Genomic DNA, 24,500 nt, shown 5'->3' with positions numbered 1-24,500 from the left:
AGTGTCTACTACGACCCAGCCATCATGAGGGAGAGAGTAGTGTCTACTACGACCCAGCCATCATGAGGGAGAGAGTAGTGTCTACTACGACCCAGCCATCATGAGGGAGAGAGTAGTGTCTACTACGACCCAGCCATCATGAGGGAGAGAGTAGTGTCCACCACGACCCAGCCATCATGAGGGAGAGAGTAGTGTCCACCACGACCCAGCCATCATGAGGGAGAGAGTAGTGTCTACTACGACCCAGCCATCATGAGGGAGAGAGTAGTGTCCACGACGACCCAGCTATCATGAGGGAGAGAGTAGTGTCCACCACGACCCAGCCATCATGAGGGAGAGAGTAGTGTCCACCACGACCCAGCCATCATGAGGGAGAGAGTAGTGTCCACCACGACCCAGCCATCATGAGGGAGAGAGTAGTGTCTACTACAACCCAGCCATCATGAGGGAGAGAGTAGTGTCCACTACGACCCAGCCATCATGAGGGAGAGAGTAGTGTCCACCACGACCCAGCCATCATGAGGGAGAGAGTAGTGTCTACTACGACCCAGCCATCATGAGGGAGAGAGTAGTGTCTACTACGACCCAGCCATCATGAGGGAGAGAGTAGTGTCTACTACGACCCAGCCATCATGAGGGAGAGAGTAGTGTCTTCTACGACCCAGCCATCATGAGGGAGAGAGTAGTGTCTACTACGACCCAGCCATCATGAGGGAGAGAGTAGTGTCCACCACGACCCAGCCATCATGAGGGAGAGAGTAGTGTCTACTACGACCCAGCCATCATGAGGGAGAGAGTAGTGTCTACTACGACCCAGCCATCATGAGGGAGAGAGTAGTGTCTACTACTACCCAGCCATCATGAGGGAGAGAGTAGTGTCCACTACGACCCAGCCATCATGAGGAAGAGAGTAGTGTCCACCACGACCCAGCCATCATGAGGGAGAGAGTAGTGTCCACTACGACCCAGCCATCATGAGGAAGAGAGTAGTGTCCACCACGACCCAGCCATCATGAGGGAGAGAGTAGTGTCCACCACGACCCAGCCATCATGAGGGAGAGAGTAGTGTCCACCACGACCCAGCCATCATGAGGGAGAGAGTAGTGTCTACTACGACCCAGCCATCATGAGGGAGAGAGTAGTGTCCACCACGACCCAGCTATCATGAGGGAGAGAGTAGTGTCCACCACGACCCAGCCATCATGAGGGAGAGAGTAGTGTCCACCACGACCCAGCCATCATGAGGGAGAGAGTAGTGTCCACCACGACCCAGCCATCATGAGGGAGAGAGTAGTGTCTACTACGACCCAGCCATCATGAGGGAGAGAGTAGTGTCCACTACGACCCAGCCATCATGAGGGAGAGAGTAGTGTCAACCACGACCCAGCCATCATGAGGGAGAGAGTAGTGTCTACTACGACCCAGCCATCATGAGGGAGAGAGTAGTGTCTACTACGACCCAGCCATCATGAGGGAGAGAGTAGTGTCCACCACGGCCCAGCCATCATGAGGAAGAGAGTAGTGTCTACTACGACCCAGCCATCATGAGGGAGAGAGTAGTGTCTACTACGACCCAGCCATCATGAGGGAGAGAGTAGTGTCTACTACGACCCAGCCATCATGAGGGAGAGAGTAGTGTCTACTACGACCCAGCCATCATGAGGGAGAGAGTAGTGTCCACCACGACCCAGCCATCATGAGGGAGAGAGTAGTGTCTACTACGACCCAGCCATCATGAGGGAGAGAGTAGTGTCTACTACGACCCAGCCATCATGAGGGAGAGAGTAGTGTCCACCACGACCCAGCCATCATGAGGGAGAGAGTAGTGTCTACTACGACCCAGCCATCATGAGGGAGAGAGTAGTGTCTACTACGACCCAGCCATCATGAGGGAGAGAGTAGTGTCTACTACGACCCAGCCATCATGAGGGAGAGAGTAGTGTCTACTACGACCCAGCCATCATGAGGGAGAGAGTAGTGTCCACTACGACCCAGCCATCATGAGGGAGAGAGTAGTGTCTACTACGACCCAGCCATCATGAGGGAGAGAGTAGTGTCTACTACGACCCAGCCATCATGAGGGAGAGAGTAGTGTCCACTACGACCCAGCCATCATGAGGGAGAGAGTAGTGTCTACTACGACCCAGCCATCATGAGGGAGAGAGTAGTGTCCACCACGACCCAGCCATCATGAGGGAGAGAGTAGTGTCTACTACGACCCAGCCATCATGAGGGAGAGAGTAGTGTCTACTACGACCCAGCCATCATGAGGGAGAGAGTAGTGTCCACCACGACCCAGCCATCATGAGGGAGAGAGTAGTGTCTACTACGACCCAGCCATCATGAGGGAGAGAGTAGTGTCCACTACGACCCAGCCATCATGAGGGAGAGAGTAGTGTCTACTACTACCCAGCCATCATGAGGAAGAGAGTAGTGTCTACTACGACCCAGCCATCATGAGGGAGAGAGTAGTGTCCACTACGACCCAGCCATCATGAGGGAGAGAGTAGTGTCCACTACGACCCAGCCATCATGAGGGAGAGAGTAGTGTCCACTACGACCCAGCCATCATGAGGGAGAGAGTAGTGTCTACTACGACCCAGCCATCATGAGGGAGAGAGTAGTGTCCACTACGACCCAGCCATCATGAGGGAGAGAGTAGTGTCCACTACGACCCAGCCATCATGAGGGAGAGAGTAGTGTCTACTACTACCCAGCCATCATGAGGGAGAGAGTAGTGTCTACTACGACCCAGCCATCATGAGGGAGAGAGTAGTGTCCACCACGACCCAGCCATCATGAGGGAGAGAGTAGTGTCCACCACGACCCAGCCATCATGAGGGAGAGAGTAGTGTCTACTACGACCCAGCCATCATGAGGGAGAGAGTAGTGTCTACTACGACCCAGCCATCATGAGGGAGAGAGTAGTGTCCACTACGACCCAGCCATCATGAGGGAGAGAGTAGAGTGTACTACGACCCAGCCATCATGAGGGAGAGAGTAGTGTCCACTACGACCCAGCCATCATGAGGGAGAGAGTAGTGTCTACTACTACCCAGCCATCATGAGGGAGAGAGTAGTGTCTACTACGACCCAGCCATCATGAGGGAGAGAGTAGTGTCCACTACGACCCAGCCATCATGAGGGAGAGAGTAGTGTCCACTACGACCCAGCTATCATGAGGGAGAGAGTAGAGTGTACTACGACCCAGCCATCATGAGGGAGAGAGTAGTGTCCACTACGACCCAGCCATCATGAGGGAGAGAGTAGTGTCTACTACTACCCAGCCATCATGAGGGAGAGAGTAGTGTCTACTACGACCCAGCCATCATGAGGGAGAGAGTAGTGTCTACTACGACCCAGCCATCATGAGGGAGAGAGTAGTGTCCACCACGACCCAGCCATCATGAGGAAGAGAGTAGTGTCTACTACGACCCAGCCATCATGAGGGAGAGAGTAGTGTCTACTACGACCCAGCCATCATGAGGGAGAGAGTAGTGTCCACCACGACCCAGCCATCATGAGGGAGAGAGTAGTGTCCACCACGACCCAGCCATCATGAGGGAGAGAGTAGTGTCTACTACGACCCAGCCATCATGAGGGAGAGAGTAGTGTCTACTACTACCCAGCCATCATGAGGGAGAGAGTAGTGTCCACCACGACCCAGCCATCATGAGGAAGAGAGTAGTGTCCACTACGACCCAGCCATCATGAGGGAGAGAGTAGTGTCTACTACGACCCAGCCATCATGAGGGAGAGAGTAGTGTCTACTACGACCCAGCCATCATGAGGGAGAGAGTAGTGTCCACTACGACCCAGCCATCATGAGGGAGAGAGTAGTGTCCACTACGACCCAGCCATCATGAGGGAGAGAGTAGTGTCTACTACTACCCAGCCATCATGAGGGAGAGAGTAGTGTCTACTACGACCCAGCCATCATGAGGGAGAGAGTAGTGTCCACTACGACCCAGCCATCATGAGGGAGAGAGTAGTGTCTACTACTACCCAGCCATCATGAGGGAGAGAGTAGTGTCTACTACGACCCAGCCATCATGAGGGAGAGAGTAGTGTCTACTACGACCCAGCCATCATGAGGAAGAGAGTAGTGTCTACTACGACCCAGCTATCATGAGGGAGAGAGTAGTGTCTACTATGACCCAGCCATCATGAGGGAGAGAGTAGTGTCTACTACGACCCAGCCATCATGAGGGAGAGAGTAGTGTCTACTACGACCCAGCCATCATGAGGGAGAGAGTAGTGTCCACTACGACCCAGCCATCATGAGGGAGAGAGTAGTGTCCACCACGACCCAGCCATCATGAGGGAGAGAGTAGTGTCCACCACGACCCAGCCATCATGAGGGAGAGAGTAGTGTCTACTACGACCCAGCCATCATGAGGGAGAGAGTAGTGTCTACTACGACCCAGCCATCATGAGGGAGAGAGTAGTGTCTACTACGACCCAGCCATCATGAGGGAGAGAGTAGTGTCTACTACGACCCAGCCATCATGAGGGAGAGAGTAGTGTCTACTACGACCCAGCCATCATGAGGGAGAGAGTAGTGTCCACCACGACCCAGCCATCATGAGGGAGAGAGTAGTGTCTACTACGACCCAGCCATCATGAGGGAGAGAGTAGTGTCTACTACGACCCAGCTATCATGAGGGAGAGAGTAGTGTCTACTACGACCCAGCCATCATGAGGGAGAGAGTAGTGTCCACCACGACCCAGCCATCATGAGGGAGAGAGTAGTGTCTACTACGACCCAGCCATCATGAGGGAGAGAGTAGTGTCTACTACGACCCAGCCATCATGAGGGAGAGAGTAGTGTCCACCACGACCCAGCCATCATGAGGGAGAGAGTAGTGTCCACTACGACCCAGCTATCATGAGGGAGAGAGTAGTGTCCACCACGACCCAGCCATCATGAGGGAGAGAGTAGTGTCCACTACGACCCAGCCATCATGAGGGAGACAGTAGTGTCCACTACGACCCAGCCATCATGAGGGAGAGAGTAGTGTCCACCACGACCCGGCCATCATGAGGGAGAGAGTAGTGTCCACTACGACCCAGCCATCATGAGGGAGAGAGTAGTGTCCACCACGACCCATCCATCATGAGGGAGAGAGTAGTGTCCACCACGACCCAGCCATCATGAGGGAGAGAGTAGTGTCCACTACGACCCAGCCATCATGAGGGAGAGAGTAGTGTCCACCACGACCCAGCCATCATGAGGGAGAGAGTAGTGTCCACCACGACCCAGCCATCATGAGGGAGAGAGTAGTGTCTACTACGACCCAGCCATCATGAGGGAGAGAGTAGTGTCCACCACGACCCAGCCATCATGAGGGAGAGAGTAGTGTCTACTACGACCCAGCCATCATGAGGGAGAGAGTAGTGTCTACTACGACCCAGCTATCATGAGGGAGAGAGTAGTGTCTACTACGACCCAGCCATCATGAGGGAGAGAGTAGTGTCTACTACGACCCAGCCATCATGAGGGAGAGAGTAGTGTCTACTACGACCCAGCCATCATGAGGGAGAGAGTAGTGTCTACTACGACCCAGCCATCATGAGGGAGAGAGTAGTGTCTACTACGACCCAGCCATCATGAGGGAGAGAGTAGTGTCTACTACGACCCAGCCATCATGAGGGAGAGAGTAGTGTCTACTACGACCCAGCCATCATGAGGGAGAGAGTAGTGTCCACCACGACCCATCCATCATGAGGGAGAGAGTAGTGTCCACCACGACCCAGCCATCATGAGGGAGAGAGTAGTGTCCACCACGACCCAGCCATCATGAGGGTACAAACCACTCTTAATTAAGTATGTAATATAATATAATATAACAAAACATAATATAATATGGGTAAAATAGTAAGTAAAAGAAAAAGTGAAATTCATCAATTAATTTTGATTTAATTTTCATTTTAAAATAAAAGCAAAAATTAAATTTTATGGCAGAAATTAATTAAATCTTTAATGCTAACCAACTCAGTGTTCAAAATTCTAGACTAGGTATATGATTAAATATGTAGGTATATATATATATATATATATATATATATATATATATATATATATATATATATATATATATATATATATATATATATATATATATATATATACATGTATATATGCAAGGAATTCGCAAGAGCAGGCGAAATATGCACTAACATTGATCTCTGGCCGAAAGAGACTCGAGCCGACGAACCTTAGAACAAGGTACGCAGTGCATTACTATTCTCACCACACTGGACCAATACCTTGGCGTCCAGCTTGCGCTAGACTTTTGATCCAAGGCAGCCAGCTTTCAGGGAGAAGGATTACAACTTTTCATCTCATCCTCTGCATGCATCAGCCTTACTAGAGATTTTAACAATGCAAGGAATTCGCAAGAGCAGGCGAAATATACACAAACACTGATCTCTGGCTGAAGGAGACTCAAACCTACGAACCTTTTAACAAGGTACGTAGGTACGTAGAATGGTAATGCACTGCGTACCTTGTTCCAAGGTTCGTAGGTTCGAGTCTCCTTCAGCCAGAGATCAGTGTTTATATATTATATATATATATATATATATATATATATATATATATATATATATATATATATATATATATATATATATATATATATATATGTCGTGCCGAATATGTAAAACTGGTCAATTAGCAAGAACTCATTTAAAATTAAGTCCTTTCTAAAATTTTCTCTGATATGTTTAAAGATATATTTTTTTCATTAATGTTAATGTAAAAAAATTTAATTTTGCAGCAAAAGAATCTTAGAAAACTTACCTAACCTTATTATAACAAGAACAATTTATTTTAGCCTAACCCAACTAAATATATTTTAGATTTGTTTACAATAATTTAATACTAAACAAACAGTGAAATATATTTTTTTCGTTAGGTTCAGAATGATTTTGGCGAAATTATTGCATACACAAATTTTCATTTGTCCTATATGGCAAGATGAGCGTTGCTATTTAAGCCAAGATCGCAAGTTCTGCCTATTCGGCACGACATATATATATATATATATATATATATATATATATATATATATATATATATATATATATATATATATATATATATATATATAATTTGAATAACTTACAGCATTAAATATTAACTCTGAACCATGACTGTTACAATTTATACAACACAATCATGCATGGTTATTTATATCAATTTATTTTGAGCTTACATTGATAATAAATAATGCCAAAAAAATAGCCATGGACCTGACACTTTCCCACACATATAATACTGCACACGAGTAAGACTGTCCTGATCAACACTTTACTAACAGAGGCGGATGCCAGCTTCCATTTTCGGTACCAAAGGATTTAACACCAAACACATTAGCACATCACATCGATCATGACTATCCCATCACAACGACCCTCTCAAAGTGATGGTGAGGTACTGAGTCAGGTCTTCACTAGGACCCTCCGTCATGCAGTTACTTTAGGACATTTTCTAACCGTTTTTAAAACAATATTATATTCCTTTAGAATTGTTGACAACTGGGGAGCATCCCGAAAAGCTGGTGAGCTGTGGGAAGGACAGGCATCTGGTGAGTAGGTGAAAGATAGCTTGTATAGTTGGGGAAAAATTTTTTCTGTCTCTTTCTGCTGGGCAGAAGTGATATTTGGCAACTCAGTCGTTGTAAACAGAGAAGTCAAGTCTGCTTTTATTAATGAATTTACCAGCTTGTAACGACGATGGTGAGTGGCTGACAAAGTTAATTATGTGTATCTGTCTACAAACAGCTTTATGTTCTCATATATGTTAGGTGGTTTAGATAATGATGGGTGTTTCGTAGCATGAGTATTTTCCTGGTTTTGATTAATCTTTTCGGTTTACAAACTTTTCTGCGGCATTCAAGTGTATACAGCTTTTAAATCAGATTTAGAGGTGAATGTGCAAGTTAGCTTTTTGAAGAGGCACCTAAAGTTAGTACCTCCGTGTGGCCACCAGTAACAACGTGGTTGATCAGGCCTTGATTCACCACAAGGCCTTGTCATGTACAGGGCCGAAGGGGCGTCAGCTCCCCCCCAACACTCTCCAGGTATACAGGTATACCATTCACTAGAGAATCAATTATGTTTTTTTTAAAAACCTCGTTCTATAACGTCGTTATACCTCCGTTCTGTTTATATATTTTGTGACAAAATACATAGACAGTACCGCCTTTGTCGATATATTTTGTAAACATAACATGTTTGCCTACAATAGTGTGTTAATCATACTGGAAAGTAGATTCAGATGACAATACAGAGTGTGGCAGACAACACCTGCTACGTCTATATTATGGATAGAAAGCAAGCCAAAATTGCCTAGTGTGGCCGTATTATCTGGAAGAGGAGGGAGAATGACTTCCCTTCTACATACATTGCTCGCCAACTAGGCAGATCACAGGACACCTGTATACAAGGTGAATTAACGCATAAATCACAGCTGCTAGGCGACATAGCTTGTCAGTCGAACTTAAATAAGCGTCACACTGCAATCAGGAAGTTAGAATTCTGGCTTTTATGCTCTTCTGGTTGCCGAAAAGTGACCTTTAAGGTGGGAATCTGCTTCATTGACAGTGCTAAGAGGCCCATCCCACAATTTCTTTGTTAGGTAACGGAACATTTTCATGTAGGAACGTATCGCTCTCCAGAGTCTTGTCAAGCCGTTACAAACAATACAGTGCCGGATCAGCCGGGCTGTGGTTCGTACGTTGGGCTACGTGCGGTCAGCAGTAACAGCCTAGTTGAATCAGGCCCTGATCCACCGGGAGGCCTGGTAATGGACAAGGCCGCGGGGGCGTTGATCCTCTGAATATCCTCCAGGTAGACTCCCTTGGAATCAAATGAGATTGAAAAGACGTTAGAGGACGCTGTAGGGTGTTACAGTTTGTGGTCATGGATGCCATCAGGCCCAGCGGAGGTCGGGTGGCACATGGATAGTGTTGGCGTGAGTTCGCAGTGTTAAGGGTATGTTATAAGGTTCCTCAACTTTAGAAGTAAAATCTCGAGGGGAGGACTTCCTCTCGGTTCTGGAGTAAAGAAATAAGGGGGAGAAATGTGCACTAAATGTGCAGGGGAAGAAATATGCACTATCCTGGCCCTAAGATATATCACCTAGTAAATATTGAGTCCGTTCAGAAGAGATAAACTGAAATTTTCTTTGAGGTGATTTAACGGAAATGAAACTTTGCTATTTTGCACATAAAATGGTCAAATCTTCACCTGTATATTTTAATTTCACTCTTCTTCGTCGTCGAAATTTTTAAGTACGTTTTCAAGTGTGTGAAGCTACGCTACTGAGGATTTTGGAAGTCATCCGAGCCATTCCAGGATGTTGAGAATGGGTTCAACAACTTTGGTCACAAGGTAAGTGAACATATTGATTGTTCCATTAATTTGGTCCTCGTCACTGCACACACATAGATGTTAAAAATTTGAAGCCGATTGGATGAAACGTTCTCGAGTTATGAGTGAAATAAAATAAAAAAGTTGGAAAAAAAAAAATACGTATTTCCCTTTTCAAGGATTCCTAACAAAATTTAACAAATGACAACTGCTGTCAAAGAAACAATTGAAATATCTACGCTATATTTAACACGAATATCGTTTAAGAAGCTCTCAAGTCACTGAGCAACGATAAGCCAGCAGCTGCTGCTTCAGTGACCCGCTGAAGACACATCGGATACAACATCCTCTAAGTCTAAGGAGTCCCTTGACACCACAACGCGTCACTCGTGTCAGTTCATAGCACATCTCGACAGCGAACAGGTCATCTTATGACACAGACTCTCTCATTGGAACTTTCCTAATGAATAATATAACGATAATTGGAAACAAATTTAAGTTAGGTTTAGAAAAATATAACTTGATACGAGAAAATAATTTCCCACTAATTCTGTGTGACAACACTAAGTTGGTGTCACAGAAACAGTGCGAGATGAGTGATGTTGAGTGATGATGTTGAGTGATGATGTTGAGTGATGGTGCTCAAGCCGTATTCAGGGACCAGTCGTAAAAATATTGTATTTTGGGTCCTGTGATGCCTGGAGTCAAGATGTCAGTGATGGCAGCACTGGCGGCCTCATCAACATACACCTGGATCCACCTGTGTAATTACAATTAGGTAAGATGTAGATACCCACTCATGCAACATTTCAATCACGTCACAGTGTTAGTCTCAGAGCCTGCAACACAGAGGCAACATCTCAGTAATTGTTCAGTACAAATACGAAATGCGGCTTTAAAAAAAGAGGATGAAAGTGTACATGTCTGAACATGACTTGTCTCAACGCTAGTGTTTAACAGGATTTACAACAAAATAAATATTATACACAGAATATATCGTTATGTGATTAAGACCTACGTCGGGGGAGTTTCCTAGAGAACAAACAAATTAAAAACAAACGCTACCACCACCATCACCACTATCGTCATAACCTCCTGATCCTCCTCCTCCTCCTGATCCTGCTCCCTATTCCTCTTCCTCTTGCTCCTGCTCCTCTCCCTCCTAACCGCTGCCTAATAACCCTTCCCATGCCCTACCCTGGACAACAGTGTGCCAGACCACACAGTTATGACAGCCAGTTTCACACCAATTGCCCTTCATTACTGCTCGCTCAAAATGAACTAGAGTTTGGAATAATAATTATTCTCTCTTTTCATTTCCGGCTCATTGATTCGAACGTCTCAGCCAACCAACCTCATTCACACATGTAGTCCGTTTGTTTTCTTTATTTCTCTTCATATCTCTGTCTTTATTACCTTATACATTTTCTTTCTGTACTCAGCCCCACCCACGATCCACCCACCGTTGCTATCATTTGCCTCCACCCACACCCACAGTTCAAAGCAAAATGGTGAAAATTCTATGTTTCGGATATCTGTAGGCATGGAATATCTAGGAAAACAAATCTGAGGGCAACTTTGGGCAAAAACAAAAATTGCTCCTGACAAAAAGAGTGTCGTTCTATCTCTTGTAAACTTTTCACCCAGAAATGTGCCACACATCAGTCCACGAAAAACAATACTACAACACAAGCTGCTCTGCAGACCACTTGAAAATAGCCAGGAGGTACAGACGTCACAAACCTAACCATAGTAGTTACAACCATTCCACAGCAAGTGACTGTCTAGTCTCAGGACACGGAAAAAATGGAAAAATAGTTAAAATATTCCACTCCCTTGAAAGACAATATTCTATACATTTTACCACATAACACTATCTTTATGGGGAATCTTACTATCTTTATTACTTTTCCTTAATCAAACTCTTACTATCTCATAATTACCGTGAATCGTCTTCACATCCTCTTGAAATACAGAACCATGTAAGACTCTCCCATAAAGGAATCACAACATAGCAAAAACACAGATTAACTTGCAAAACTTTTAACATATACATGTATTATCTTTCAGTGAACCTTTTCCAAACACCTTAACTTTGTACACACCAGAACACATCTATGAAACACTACACATTTATAAACGAATAATACCTTGAAACATACTCTTGAATTTTTACCTACAATACTCTCTTTAGAAAGATTACTTTACCCTTCAGGGAAAGTAACCTTGTGAGGCAACGAATGTAATAAGGTAGTAATTGTATTGAGAAACCTATAAAGATGAGCTAAGGATTATTTTAGAATTAAAATAAATTGATTCTCAATGGTGGTACTGATTGAAAACATTTAAAGTGTAAAGTTATCGAAAAAGAGAAAACAAGTCAGGCACGTAATCAGAGGATATCAGAATGGTGTTGTCGCCCTGTAGTAAAAATTATGTTGACCTCAAGATGGGAAGGGCCGGGAGCTGGAGGATGGTGGTGGAGATTTGTTTCTAAAATGGTAACACTGAGTAGATGTATTATAACAATATAGAGCAAGTAGGAACCAAGAGCTGGAGTCTTTGATGGCAGTATATAATAAAAAGCTTATTCAAACAAGTTTGGCTTTGGCTTCAGTTTCTCGAGGGTCGTGACAAATTAATTTTGGGTGTGATTTATAGGCCCCCAAACCTTGATAGGGAGTGCAGTAAGCTGTTATTGGACGAAATTCATAAGGCATCTAGATATGAAAATGTTGTGATAATGGGAGATTTTAACTTCAGACAAAATGATTGGAACAATATGACAGGAAATCTTGAGTCTAATGACTTTCTTGATACGGTTCAGGATTGCTTTTTAGAACAGGTTGTGACAGAACCAACTAGAGGAAACAATCTGCTTGACTTGGTTCTTGCCAACAAAGATTCACTAATTAATAATCTTGAGGCTAATGATGAGCTTGGGGAAAGTGATCACAAATCACTTAGTTTCGATATATCATGAAATTACCCAGATAACTGCAATCAAATCTCTGTCCCAGATTTTCGCTTGGCCGACCTCATGGGACTGAAAAATTACTTGGGTGGGCTAAATTGGGATGTCCTAACTATGGGTCAGGTAGGTGATCTTGGTTGCCAATATGACGTTTTTCAGAGCATAGTTCTAGCTGCCCAGACAACTTTTGTTCCGAGTAGGGAAATTAGATCTAACAAAAATGATCCCAAATGGGTGAACAATAGATTAAAACATCTCATTGGTCAAAAGAGAGGCATATATAAGATAAGATAAGATTTCGTTCGGATTTTTAACCCCGGAGGGTTAGCCACCCAGGATAACCCAAGAAAGTCAGTGCGTCATCGAGGACTGTCTAACTTATTTCCATTGGGGTCCTTAATCTTGTCCCCCAGGATGCGACCCACACCAGTCGACTAACACCCAGGTACCTATTTGCTGCTAGGTGAACAGGACAATAGGTGTAAGGAAACGTGTCGGAATTTCCACCCGCCGGGAATCGAACCCGGGCCCTCCGTGTGTGAAGCGGGAGCTTTAGCCACCAGACCACCGGGCCACCTAATATAGGCGTATCAAAAGAGGGGATGGGCAGTTAAGAAATCAATATATTCAATTAAAGAGAGAAATAAAGAAAGGAATAAGAAAAGCAAAAAGAGATTATGAGGCTAAGGTCACAAGGGAATCAAAGACTAACCCAAAAGGGTTCTTTCAGGTATACAGAAGTAAGATTAGGGACAAGATTGGCCCACTTAAGAGTAACTCTGGTCAAATCACTGACAGTGATAAGGATATGTGTGAAATTCTAAATACCTACTTCCTCTCAGTTTTCACCCAGGAAAATACTAGCGATATTCCTGAAATAATAGATTACGTAGAACAGGGTGATAATAAACTATGTACGATTGCGGTAACTAGTGACATGGTCCTCAAACAAATAGAGAAACTAAAACCTAACAAATCCCCAGGCCCTGATGAACTGTTTGCAAGGGTGTTAAAGGAATGTAAAGAGGAACTTAGCATACCTTTGGCTAATCTTTTTAACATATCACTACAAACTAGCATAGTGCCTGATAAGTGGAAAATGGCAAATGTAATACCTATTTACAAGGCAGGTGACAGGTCATTGGCTTCGAACTATGGACCAATAAGCCTTACCTCCATAGTGGGAAAATTTATGGAATCAATAATTGCCGAAGCAATTCGTAGCCATCTTGACAGGCACAGATTGATTAATGATTCTCAACACGGTTTTACAAAGGGGCGTTCCTGTCTTACGAATTTACTAACTTTTTTCACTAAGGTGTTTGAGGAGGTACATCATGGCAATGAATATGATATTGTGTATATGGACTTCAGTAAGGCTTTCGATAGAGTTCCACACCAGAGGCTATTGAGGAAACTTAGGGCACACGGAATAGGAGGAGAATTTTTTTCCTGGGTAGAGGCATGGCTGACAAATAGACAGCAGAGAGTTTGCATAAATGGGGAGAAATCAGAATGGGGGCACGTCACAAGCGGTGTTCCTCAGGGGTCAGTGTTGGGCCCGTTGTTGTTCACAATTTACATAAACAACATAGATGAGGGAATAAATAGCGACATAAGCAAATTTGCTGATGACACCAAAATAGGCAGTCCAATTCATTCTAATGTGGACATTAGAGCACTCCAGGATGATTTGAATAGACTGACGTAATGGTCGGAGAAGTGGCAGATGCAGTTTAATATTGACAAATGCAAAGTTCTAAATGTTGGACAGTTAAATAACCATGCCACATATAAACTAAATAATGCAGATCTTGATACTACCGATTGCGAAAAGGATTTAGGAGTTCTGGTTAGCAGTGACCGAAAACCAAGACAATAGTGCATTAGTGTTCGCAATAAAGCTAACAGAATTCTTGGCTTCATATCTAGAAGTATAAATAATAGAAGTCCTCAGGTTGTTCTTCAACTCTATATATCCTTGGTTAGGCCTAATTTAGACTATGCTGCTCAGTTCTGGTCACCGTATTACAGAATGGATATAAATGGTCTGGAAAACGTACAAAGGAGGATGACAAAGATGATCTCATGTATCAGAAATCTTCCCTATGAGGATAGACTGAGGGCCCTGAATCTGCACTCTCTCGAAAGGCGTAGAATTAGGGGGGATATGATCGAGGTGTATAAATGGAAAACAGGAATAAATAAATGTAAATAACGTGCTGAAAATTTCCAGGCAAGACAGAACTCGCAGCAATGGTTTCAAGTTGGAAAAATTCAGATTCAGGAAGGATATCGGAAAGAACTGGTTTGGTAATAGAGTTGTGGATAAGTGGAACAAACTCCCGAGTACAGTTATTGAGGCTAAAACGTTGTGTAGTTTTAAAAATAGGTTAGATAAATACATGAGTGGGTGTGGGTGGGTGTGAGTTGGACCTGACTAGCTTGTGCTGCTGGGTCTGGTACAGTGCTCCATCCTTGAGAGGAGATGACCAGACTGGGTGGGTCATTGGGATAATCCGGGGGGGTGGGTCATTGGTCTAATCCGGGGGAGGGGGGACATGGACCTGCTCAGCATGGGTCAGTAGGCCTGTCGCAGTGTTCCTTCTTTCTTATGTTCTTATGTTCTTATACCACGGGCGGGGATAGAACCCGCGATCAGAGAGTCTCAAAACTCCAGACCGTGGTGTTACCCACTGGGCCAGCTGGTCCAGTGGCTAACGCGACGGTCTGGAGTTTTGATACTCTGATCGCGGGTTCTATCCCCGCCCGTGGTATGGTTTGTTTGCAATCGTGTCATTACGATTTCGTGAGTCAAGAAGCTTATTCTTTATTAGAAGTAATGGTCAGTTAAGCTTTAGTTACCAAAGAGACAATAAAGTGACTTGGAAAACAATAAAACGTATTGTTACACTCTGAGGAACATGACGGTTGTGGTTGTTGATTGTGGTTGTTACTTGTGACGGTGGTTGTGTTGTGGTTGTTGGTAGTGACGGTGTGGTTGTTGTGGTTGTTGGCTGTGGTGGTGGTGGTGGTAGTGTTGTGGTTGTTGGTTGTGGTGGTGGTAGTGTTGTGGTTGTTGGTTGTGGTGGTGGTTGTTACTTGTGACGGTGGTGTTGTTGTGGTTGTTGGTAGTGACAGTGTTGTGGTTGTTACTTGTGACGGTGGTGTTGTTGTGGTTGTTGGTTGTGACGGTTGTGTTGTTGTGGTTGTTGGTTGTGACGTTGTTGCTGTGGCTGTTGCTTGTGACGGTGGTGTTAATTGTGGTTGATGGTTGTGACGGTACTGTTGTTGTGGTTGTTGGTTGCGACGTTGTTGTTGTGGCTGTTGCTTGTGAGAACACTAGCTGTAACAGAGACGTCTTTCTGCATACGGCATGTGACATCAACAAGAGATGGCATTACTAGTTGCAAGTAATCGTTTTCTGACAAGGCATCCCCTGTGGAGAAACAACTTCTCGAACTAGCAGTCATTGCAGGGATAGGCTGTGCACTCAAGGCAGTCTGACAATATATGTTACCATCCAACAAGTGTGTCTACCTTCAACCCGCGATATCTCCATTTAAGAACCCCCACGATACTTGTGATGGTGTTGTTTGGGTTGTTGCTTGTGACGGTGTTGTGGTTGTTGCTTGTGACGGTGGTGTTGTTGTGGTTGTTGGTTGTGACGGAGGTGGTGTTGTGGTTGTTACTTGTGACGGTGGTGTGGGCGTTGGTTGTGACGGTGGTGGTGTTGTGGTTGCTGGTTGTGACGGTGGTGTGGTTGTGGTTGTTGTTTGTGACGGTGGTGTTGTGGTTGTTGGTTGTGACGGTGGTGTGGTTGTGGTTGTTACTTGTGACGGTGGTGTTGTGGTCGTTGCTTGTGACGGTGTTGTTGTTGTGGTTGTTGCTTGTGACGGTGTTGTGGTTGTTGGTTGTGATGGTGGTGTTGTGGTTGTTGGATATGACGGTGTTGTGGTTATTGGTTGTGGTAGTGGTTGTTGCTTGTGACGGTGGTGTTGTTGTGGTTGTTGGTTGGGACGGTGGTGTTGCTGTGGTTGTTGTTTGTGACGGTGGTGTTGTGGTTGTTGCTTGTAATGGTGGTGGGTGGTGGGAGTGTTGTGGTTGTGATGGCGGTGGGTGGTGGGGGTGTTGTGGTTGTGATGGTGGTGGGTGGTGGGAGTGTTGTGGTTGTTGGTTGTGATGGTGGTGGGTGGTGGGGGTGTTGTTATTGTTGGATGTTGTGGTGGTGGGTGATGGGAGAGTTGTGGTTGTGATGTTGTTGGTTGTGATGGTGGTGGGGATGTTGTGGTTTTTGGTTGTGATGGTGGTGGGTGGTAGTGGTGGTGGGGATTGGTGTTGGTCGGTGTGGGTAGTGGGCGTGGTGGTGGTGGTGGTTGATGTGGTGGTGATGGGTGGTGGGGGTGAATGGGGTAGTTGCAGTGATGGTAGGGGTGATGCTGGTGCGTGTGCTGGTGGGTGTGGTGGTGGGTGTGGTGGTGGTGTTGGTAGGTGTGGTGGTGGTGTTGGTAGGTGTGGTGGTGGTGGTTGGTGTGGTGGTGGTGGTTGGTGTGGTGGTGGTGGTTGGTGTGGTAGTGGTGGTTGCTGGTGTGGTGGTGGTGGGTGTGGTTGTAGTGGGTATGATGGTGGTGGGTATAATACTGATGGCGGTGGTGGGTGTGGTGGTGATTATGGGGTGATTATACATAAGAACATAAGAAAGGAGGAACACTGCAGGAGGCCTGCTGGCCCATTCTAGGCAGGTCCTTTACAATTCATCCCACTAACAAAACATTTGACCAACCCAATTTTCAATGCCACCCAAGAAATAAGCTCTGATGTGAAAGTCCCACTCAAATCCAACCCCTCCCACTCATGTACTTATCCAACCTAAATTTGAAACTACCCAAAGTCCCAGCCTCAATAACCCAACTAGGTACACTGTTCCACTCATCAACTACCCTATTTCCAAACCAATACTTTCCTATGTCCTTTCTAAATCTAAACTTATCTAATTTAAATCCATTACTGTGGGTTCTCTCTTGGAGAGACATCCTCAAGACCTTATTAATATCCCCTTTATTAATACCTATCTTCCACTTATACACTTCGATCAGGTCTCCCCTCATTCTTCGTCTAACAAGTGAATGTAACTTAAGAGTCTTCAATCTTTCTTCATAAGGAAGATTTCTAATGCTATGTATTAATTTAGTCATCCTACGCTGAATGTTTTCTAACGAATTTATGTCCATTCTGTAATATGGAGACCAGAACTGAGCTGCATAATCTAGGTGAGGCCTTACTAATGATGTATAAAGCTGCAGTATGACCTCTGGACTTCTGTTGCTTACACTTCTTGATATAAATCCCAGTAATCTATTTGCCTTATTACGTACGCTTAGGCATTGCTGTCTTGGTTTAAGGTTGCTGCTCACCATAACCCCCAAGTCCTTTTCGCAATCTGTATGGCTAAGTTCTACATCATTTAACTTATAAGTACTAGGGTTATGGGCACTCCCAAGCTTCAGAACCTTGCATTTATCTACATTGAACTGCATCTGTCACTTTTCTGACCAAGAATAGAGTTTGTTTAAATCCTCCTGAAGTTCCATAACATCTACGTTTGAATCAATTATCCTACCTATCTTTGTGTCATCGGCGAATTTGCTCGTATCACTAGTAATTCCCTCATCAAGATCATTGATATATATTATAAACAACAACGGGCCCAAGACTGATCCCTGTGGAACGCCACTTGTTACAGATCCCCACTCGGATTTAACCCAATTTATGGACACTCTCTGCTTCCTGTCAGTGAGCCATGACTCGATCCACGAGAGCACTTTTCCCCCAGTGCCATGAGCTGCCACTTTCTTTAACAGTTTATGGTGCGGAACTCTATCAAAAGCCTTATTAAAATCTAAGTAAATAATATCAAATTCTTTATTGTGGTCAACAGCCTCAAAAGCTTTACTGAAGAAAATTAATAAATTAGTTAGACAAGACCGGCCTCTTGTGAATCCATGCCGAGTATCATTAATCAAGCTATGCTTATCGAGATGGCTTCTTATAATCTCAGCTATAATTGACTCTAGTAATTTGCCTACAATTGAGGTCAGGCTTATTGGGCGGTAATTTGACGGTAACGGCTTGTCCCCTGTATTAAAAATAGGAGTTACATTAGCCATCTTCCACATATCAGACACTACACCTGTTTGAAGAGATAAATTAAAAATATTAGTTAATGGTTCACAGAGTTCCATTTTGCATTCCTTAAGAACCCTTGAAAAAAACTCATCAGGACCCGGCGACTTATTTTGCTTCAGTCTGTCTATCTGCTTCACAACCATCTCACTAGTGACTGTGATGTTACATAATTTATCTTCTAGCCCACTGTAAAAATTAATTACTGGAATATTGTTAGTGTCTTCCTGTGTAAAAACTGAGAGAAAATAATTATTTAAAATCAAGCACATTTCATTCTCTTTGTCAGTAAGGTGCCCATAGTTATTTTTAAGGGGACCTATCTTATCTCTAACTTTTGTTCTATAGACCTGGAAAAAACTTTTTGGGTTAGTTTTAGAATCCCTAGCAACTTTAATTTCATAGTCCCTTTTAGCTTTTCTTATCCCCTTTTTAATGTCCCTCTTAATGTCAATATACTGATTCATAAGATGACCCTCACCTCTTTTGATACGCCTATAAATTCCTTTCTTATGCCCTAGTAGATATTTGAGCCTATTATTCATCCATTTTGGGTCATTTCTATTTGATCTAATTTCTTTATATGGGATAAACGCTCTTTGAGCAGCATGTATAGTGTTCAGAAAACTGTAATATTGATAGCTCTCTTCGTTACCCCAGTCAACAGATGATAAGTGTTCTCTAAGCCCATCGTAATCTGCTAAGCGAAAATCTGGGACTGTTACTGAGTTATCGCTACTATCGTACTTTCATTCAATGCTAAATGTAATTGATTTGTGGTCGCTAGCACCCAGTTCCTCTGAAATTTCTAAATTATTAACAAGGGATTCATTGTTTGCCATAACTAAGTCAAGCAGGTTATTTCCCCTTGTAGGTTCTGTCACAAACTGCTTCAAAAAACAATCCTGAAATACTTCTAAGAAGTCGTATGATTCTAAATTCCCAGTCAAGAAATTCCAATCAACATGACTAAATTGAAGATTGAGACACTTATGCAGCATATGGGAAACTTTATTCAGGAAACGTTTCGCCACACAGTGGCTTCATCAGTCCAATACAAAGAGGAAGGCGTAAGGAGAGGAGGAGAATGAGGTAATCAGTCCCTCAACCTGGAGTCGATGTGTTCAGTCCATCAATCTTGTAGAATGTACAGCATAGGGCCGTAGACGTGGCTTATATACTGTAGTGAGGTGACGTGAAGCAGGTGGAGGCGGGGTCATAGTGGTACCATCCACTAGTCGAAGTAGGTCTTCGTCCAAAGGTTGAACAAGTGTTGAAGAATTCTTTGTAACAAGATCTTTGTATTGGACTGATGAAGCCACTGTGTGGCGAAACGTTTCCTGAATAAAGATTTCCATATGCTGCATAAGTGTCTCAATCTTCAACTGTCAGACACTGCAGCATCATGGGATCTTGTTACAAAGAATTCTTCAACACTTGTTCAACCTTTGGACGAAGACCTACTTCGACTAGTGGATGGTACCACTATGACCCCGCCTCCACCTGCTTCACGTCACCTCACTACAGTATATAAGCCACGTCTACGGCCCTATGCTGTACATTCTACAAGATTGATGGACTGAACACATCGACTCCAGGTTGAGGGACTGATTACCTCATTCTCCTCCTCTCCTTATGCCTTCCTCTTTGTATTGGACTGATGAAGCCACTGTGTGGCGAAACGTTTCCTGAATAAAGTTTCCCATATGCTGCATAAGTGTCTCAATCTTCAACTTGTCGGTTTTTCAAACCATTCATCACAACATGACTAAAGTTAAAGTCTCCTAGAATTACTACATTATCGTGCCTTGTGGCCTTAACAATTTCCTCCCATAGCAGTTTCCCTTGGTCCCTATCTAAGTTTGGGGGACGGTATATCACTCCTAAAATCAGTTTTTCATGCCCCTCTGAAAATTCTATCCAAACAGACTCTGTATGTGTTACTTCAGACTTAATACCCGTTTTTATGCAACAGTTCAAGCGATCTCGGACATACAATGCCACCCCACCCCCCTTCCCGACACTTCTATCTACTTGGAACAATTTAAAACCCTGAATATGACATTCCGCAGGCATGTCCCGACTTTTTGAATTAAACCACGTCTCAGTTAAGGCAAATACATCAATGTTACCTACACTAGCAACTAATCTCAACTCGTCCATCTTATTCCTAGCACTACGGCAATTAGCATAATAAACATTGAAAGACTCTCCTTTCTCTTTACCCTTCCTGCTCATTTCTATTTTTCTACTAAACCTATTACTGTCCTTATCACCCAAGGTCCCTGGCTTTTCAATATCTATCTCGTTCTTATTATTACTAGTTCCCCTAGAACTCGTAATATTACTACACTGGGACTTCACTGTTTTCCTGCCAAAACCCATACCACTAACTATTCCTAGTTTAAAGTCCTAACTGCTCCCTCCACTGCAGTTGCCAGTGCTCCCACCCCACACCTAGATAAGTGAACCCCATCCCTAGCATACATGTCATTTCTGCCATAGAAGAGGTCCCAGTTGTCAATGAATATTACCACATTTTCCTTACAGTATTTGTCCAGCCAGCAATTGACACCAATTGCCCTGGACAACCATTCACTTCCAACTCCCCTCCTTGGCAAAATATCACATATGAGAGGGCTCCCACCCTTACTTCTAATTATTTCTATTGCTGACCTATACCTGCTAATCAGGTCCTCACTCCTACGTCTGCCAACATCGTTGCCTCCAGCACTGAGACAGATAATAGGATTGCTCCCATTACCTCTCATGATGTCATCCAGACGGCTAACAATATCCTCCATCCCAGCCCCAGGAAAGCAAACTCTCTGTCTCCTACTCCTGTCCTTCAAGCAGAACGCCCTATCCATATACCTAACTTGGCTATCCCCAACAACAACAATATTCGTACCTTCCTTAATGTCTTTCGTCGTGACGTTCCCAGTAGTCGACTCACATTCGTCGGGTAGCACTGAGAATGTATTGGATGTTTCCACAACAGTTTCCACGGCAGTCTCTTTCTTCTTCATCGTTTCTACCTTTCCATTCGTCTTCTTGATCGTCAACTTCTTTCCCTGCTGTCCAGCCACTGACCAGTTTCCCTTCTTGACCTGAGGACTCAAAACAGGAGGACTACTCCGAATCTTTTTGTTTTCCTCGGTCAGTCGCCGAATTTCCATATTCGCCAACCTCAATTCTTCCTTAAGCTGTTGGTAAAGTTGCTCGATGGAAGGCATCTTGCTTCAATTCTAGAGAGCGCGCAAACAGGTCTTCACAGAGCCAAGTACACGTCAACACTGCGCAAAAGCCAACTCAATCAGGAGCTACTGCGCAGCACGTCCGCACGGCCCAATAGCGATTGTGGTGGTGCTGGTGGTGGTGATGGTGGTGGTGGGTGTGGCGGTGGTGGTGGGTGTAGTGATGATGGTTGCCGCATGCTAAAAGTATGTTACATTTTATACTGTTAATGTCACACAAGCCAGCAAACATAACCTCCCTACATAACACCAATCTGACGACATTTATCTTTGCAAATATACAGGGTCTAAAGCCATCAACAAACTACAAAGTACCTTTCATCAGTGAACTGCTCACAGTCAAATGAAATATTAGCGGAATTTCACAGAGACCCACCTAAAGGATTGCTATGATAACGAAATATGGATCGCAGGTTATAAACCTTCTCAGATGCGACAAAGAAAACAGGCAACAAGCGAGGGCTGGCCTCTATGTCACAGTCGCTCATCTGCTCGGAGCTACTAAACGCCTATGTAGTTGAAGTTTTGGCAGTAAAGATTGAAAACCAAAACCATGTCATTGTGGTTGTACACAAGACTCCTGATGCAACTTCCCAACAATTCCAGGAACAACTTTTGAAAATTGACTACTATCTGGAAAATCTCCCAACTCCTGCCGAAAACATCTTGCTGCCGGGTGACTTCAACTTAAGACATCTATAATGGAGGAATGTAGCAAATAATGCTTTAGCAGAGATAAGCCCCAGGAGGCAGCTCAGATAAAAATTCACTCACACGTGAGCTACTAAACTTCTGCAACAAATTCACCCTAAACCAGCAAATACTGGAGCCACATGAAACAAGCTGGGACGATATTCTAAACATGGATCCGAACCTTTGCCTAGAAAAAATTCACCCTGTGGCACTTGAAGTATGCTCAAGGCACAGTCCTTTAAGAAAAAAGAAGAGATGTAAACTAGAAGAGAGACGTTCCCTATTCAGGCGAAGGCGAAGAATCACAGAGCTGCTGAAAGGGGCCAGTATTATATCTGTAATACAAAAGGAGGCACTTGTCGGAGAAATAGCAAATATAGAACTTAAGCTTAAGGAATAATACAGGAGACAAGAAACACACGAAGAACTTAAAGCCACAAATGAAGCTGAAAGAAATCCAAAATACTCCTTTTCTTATGCAAAAATCTAGGGCACAAACAACATTCAGTATTGGACCCCTGCTAAGACAAGATGAGAATTACACAGATGACTGCAAAGAAATGAGTGAGATACTGAAGTCCCACTATGACTCGGGGTTTGGTAAGCCAGTAACCAGACTAAGAATCGATTATCTAAATGAATTTTTATAACCAAGACTTAAAATTTGGTTAGTTCAAAAATCTCTGATATCATAACACCACAAGACTTTGATAAACCTATAAATGACATGCCCATGCACTCTACCCCAGGCCCAGACTCGTGGAAATCCGTGCAAAGAACTGTAAAAAGCCCCTTCATGTGCCTTTAGCATTCTATGGAGAGGGATCATGGACACGTGGGATCATCACACAGTCACTAAAAGCAATAGACATAGTCCTACTCCACAAAAGTGACAGTAAAGCAATTGCAAAGAATTACAGGCTGATAGCACTAACGTCCCATATCATAAAAATCTTTGAAAAGGGTCTAAGAAACAAAGTCAACACTCACTTAGATACCCATCAGTTACACAACTCAGGGCAGCATGGATTTAGAGCAGGTCGCTCCTGCCTGTCTCAACTACCGGACCACTATGACATGATCTTGGATACTATGGAGGACAAACACAATACAGATGTAGTATACACAGACTGCGAAAGCCTTCAACAAGTGCTATCATTGTGTAATAACACACAAAATAGCGCAGAGAAAAAGAAGGATGTCCGAGCTAATACGATCCCAAAGGATGTATTCACTGGACTGAGGGAGGGAAGGAGGGAAGGGGAGAGAGAGAGAGAAGGGAACAGGAAATGCCCCTAGGCATACTAGTACCCATAGCCAGTAAGGTTGAATATTATAGCACTAGAAAAATTCCCACAAGCGCTGATGTAATAGTAGCCTAAATGAAAGTAATGTGGTAATTATCAAAAAATCCGTCAGACTCCACAGTTATGGAGTACCATCCACGAGAAAGAAGGTCCATTTAAAGGGACGAAAAACGGGACCATTTAATTAAAGGGGAAACTTCAATAAGCTATACAAAGGAAACGGGGCTCATTAAAATAAACTTATTTACAGAGGGAAGCATCTGTAATTGCAAGGAAGACGGCCACAGTTATTCATCCCACAGAATTCTAAGGAAAACTCTGGTTCAACCCTCAGAAAATGCATGAAAATAGGCCCTAATTCCTCGGTGTGGCACTACATTTAAGACAGTCTAATGCATTTGCATAAGAGCCTAATTTTTGACTGTGTACAATTGCCACAACTAAAAACGCATCTAATCTGAACAACCCGTCACTGATATTGTATAATGAATGCTTATCATTCTTAATAATTGCCGATTCTACAATATTCCTTTCAAGCCAGGAGGAACAAGGGAAGATGATACTTGCTTCTTGCCAGTTTGCCGGGTTATTACAAGCTGTAATGTGGTTGAAAAGCACGTGCAACTCTTGTGCTATACATATCGAATAACAGTGTTGTGATATTCTAACTTCTAAAGCTTTTCCAGTCTGTCCCAAATAGGGGAGACG

General features: G+C 44.0%; 1 protein-coding gene across 2 annotated transcripts in view; it reads right to left on the bottom strand.

The window, feature by feature from the left end:
• Positions 1 to 7,080: 7,080 nt before the first annotated feature.
• Positions 7,081 to 24,500, bottom strand: part of LOC128688056 (uncharacterized) — an 84,053-nt gene continuing 66,633 nt past the window's right edge. For both annotated transcript variants that reach the window (XM_070083792.1, XM_070083791.1), the window contains one exon: positions 7,081 to 10,138. In XM_070083792.1, coding sequence (XP_069939893.1) covers positions 10,021 to 10,138 — 118 coding nt within the window. In that variant the 3' untranslated portion in view covers positions 7,081 to 10,020. The remainder of the gene's footprint in view (positions 10,139 to 24,500) is intronic.

This window comes from Cherax quadricarinatus, chromosome 10 (genome assembly GCF_038502225.1).
Source record: "Cherax quadricarinatus isolate ZL_2023a chromosome 10, ASM3850222v1, whole genome shotgun sequence".
NCBI classification, from domain to species: Eukaryota; Metazoa; Arthropoda; class Malacostraca; order Decapoda; family Parastacidae; genus Cherax; species Cherax quadricarinatus.
The sequence above is the reverse complement of the archived record's forward strand: the minus strand, read 5'-3'. Positions and strand labels throughout refer to the sequence as shown.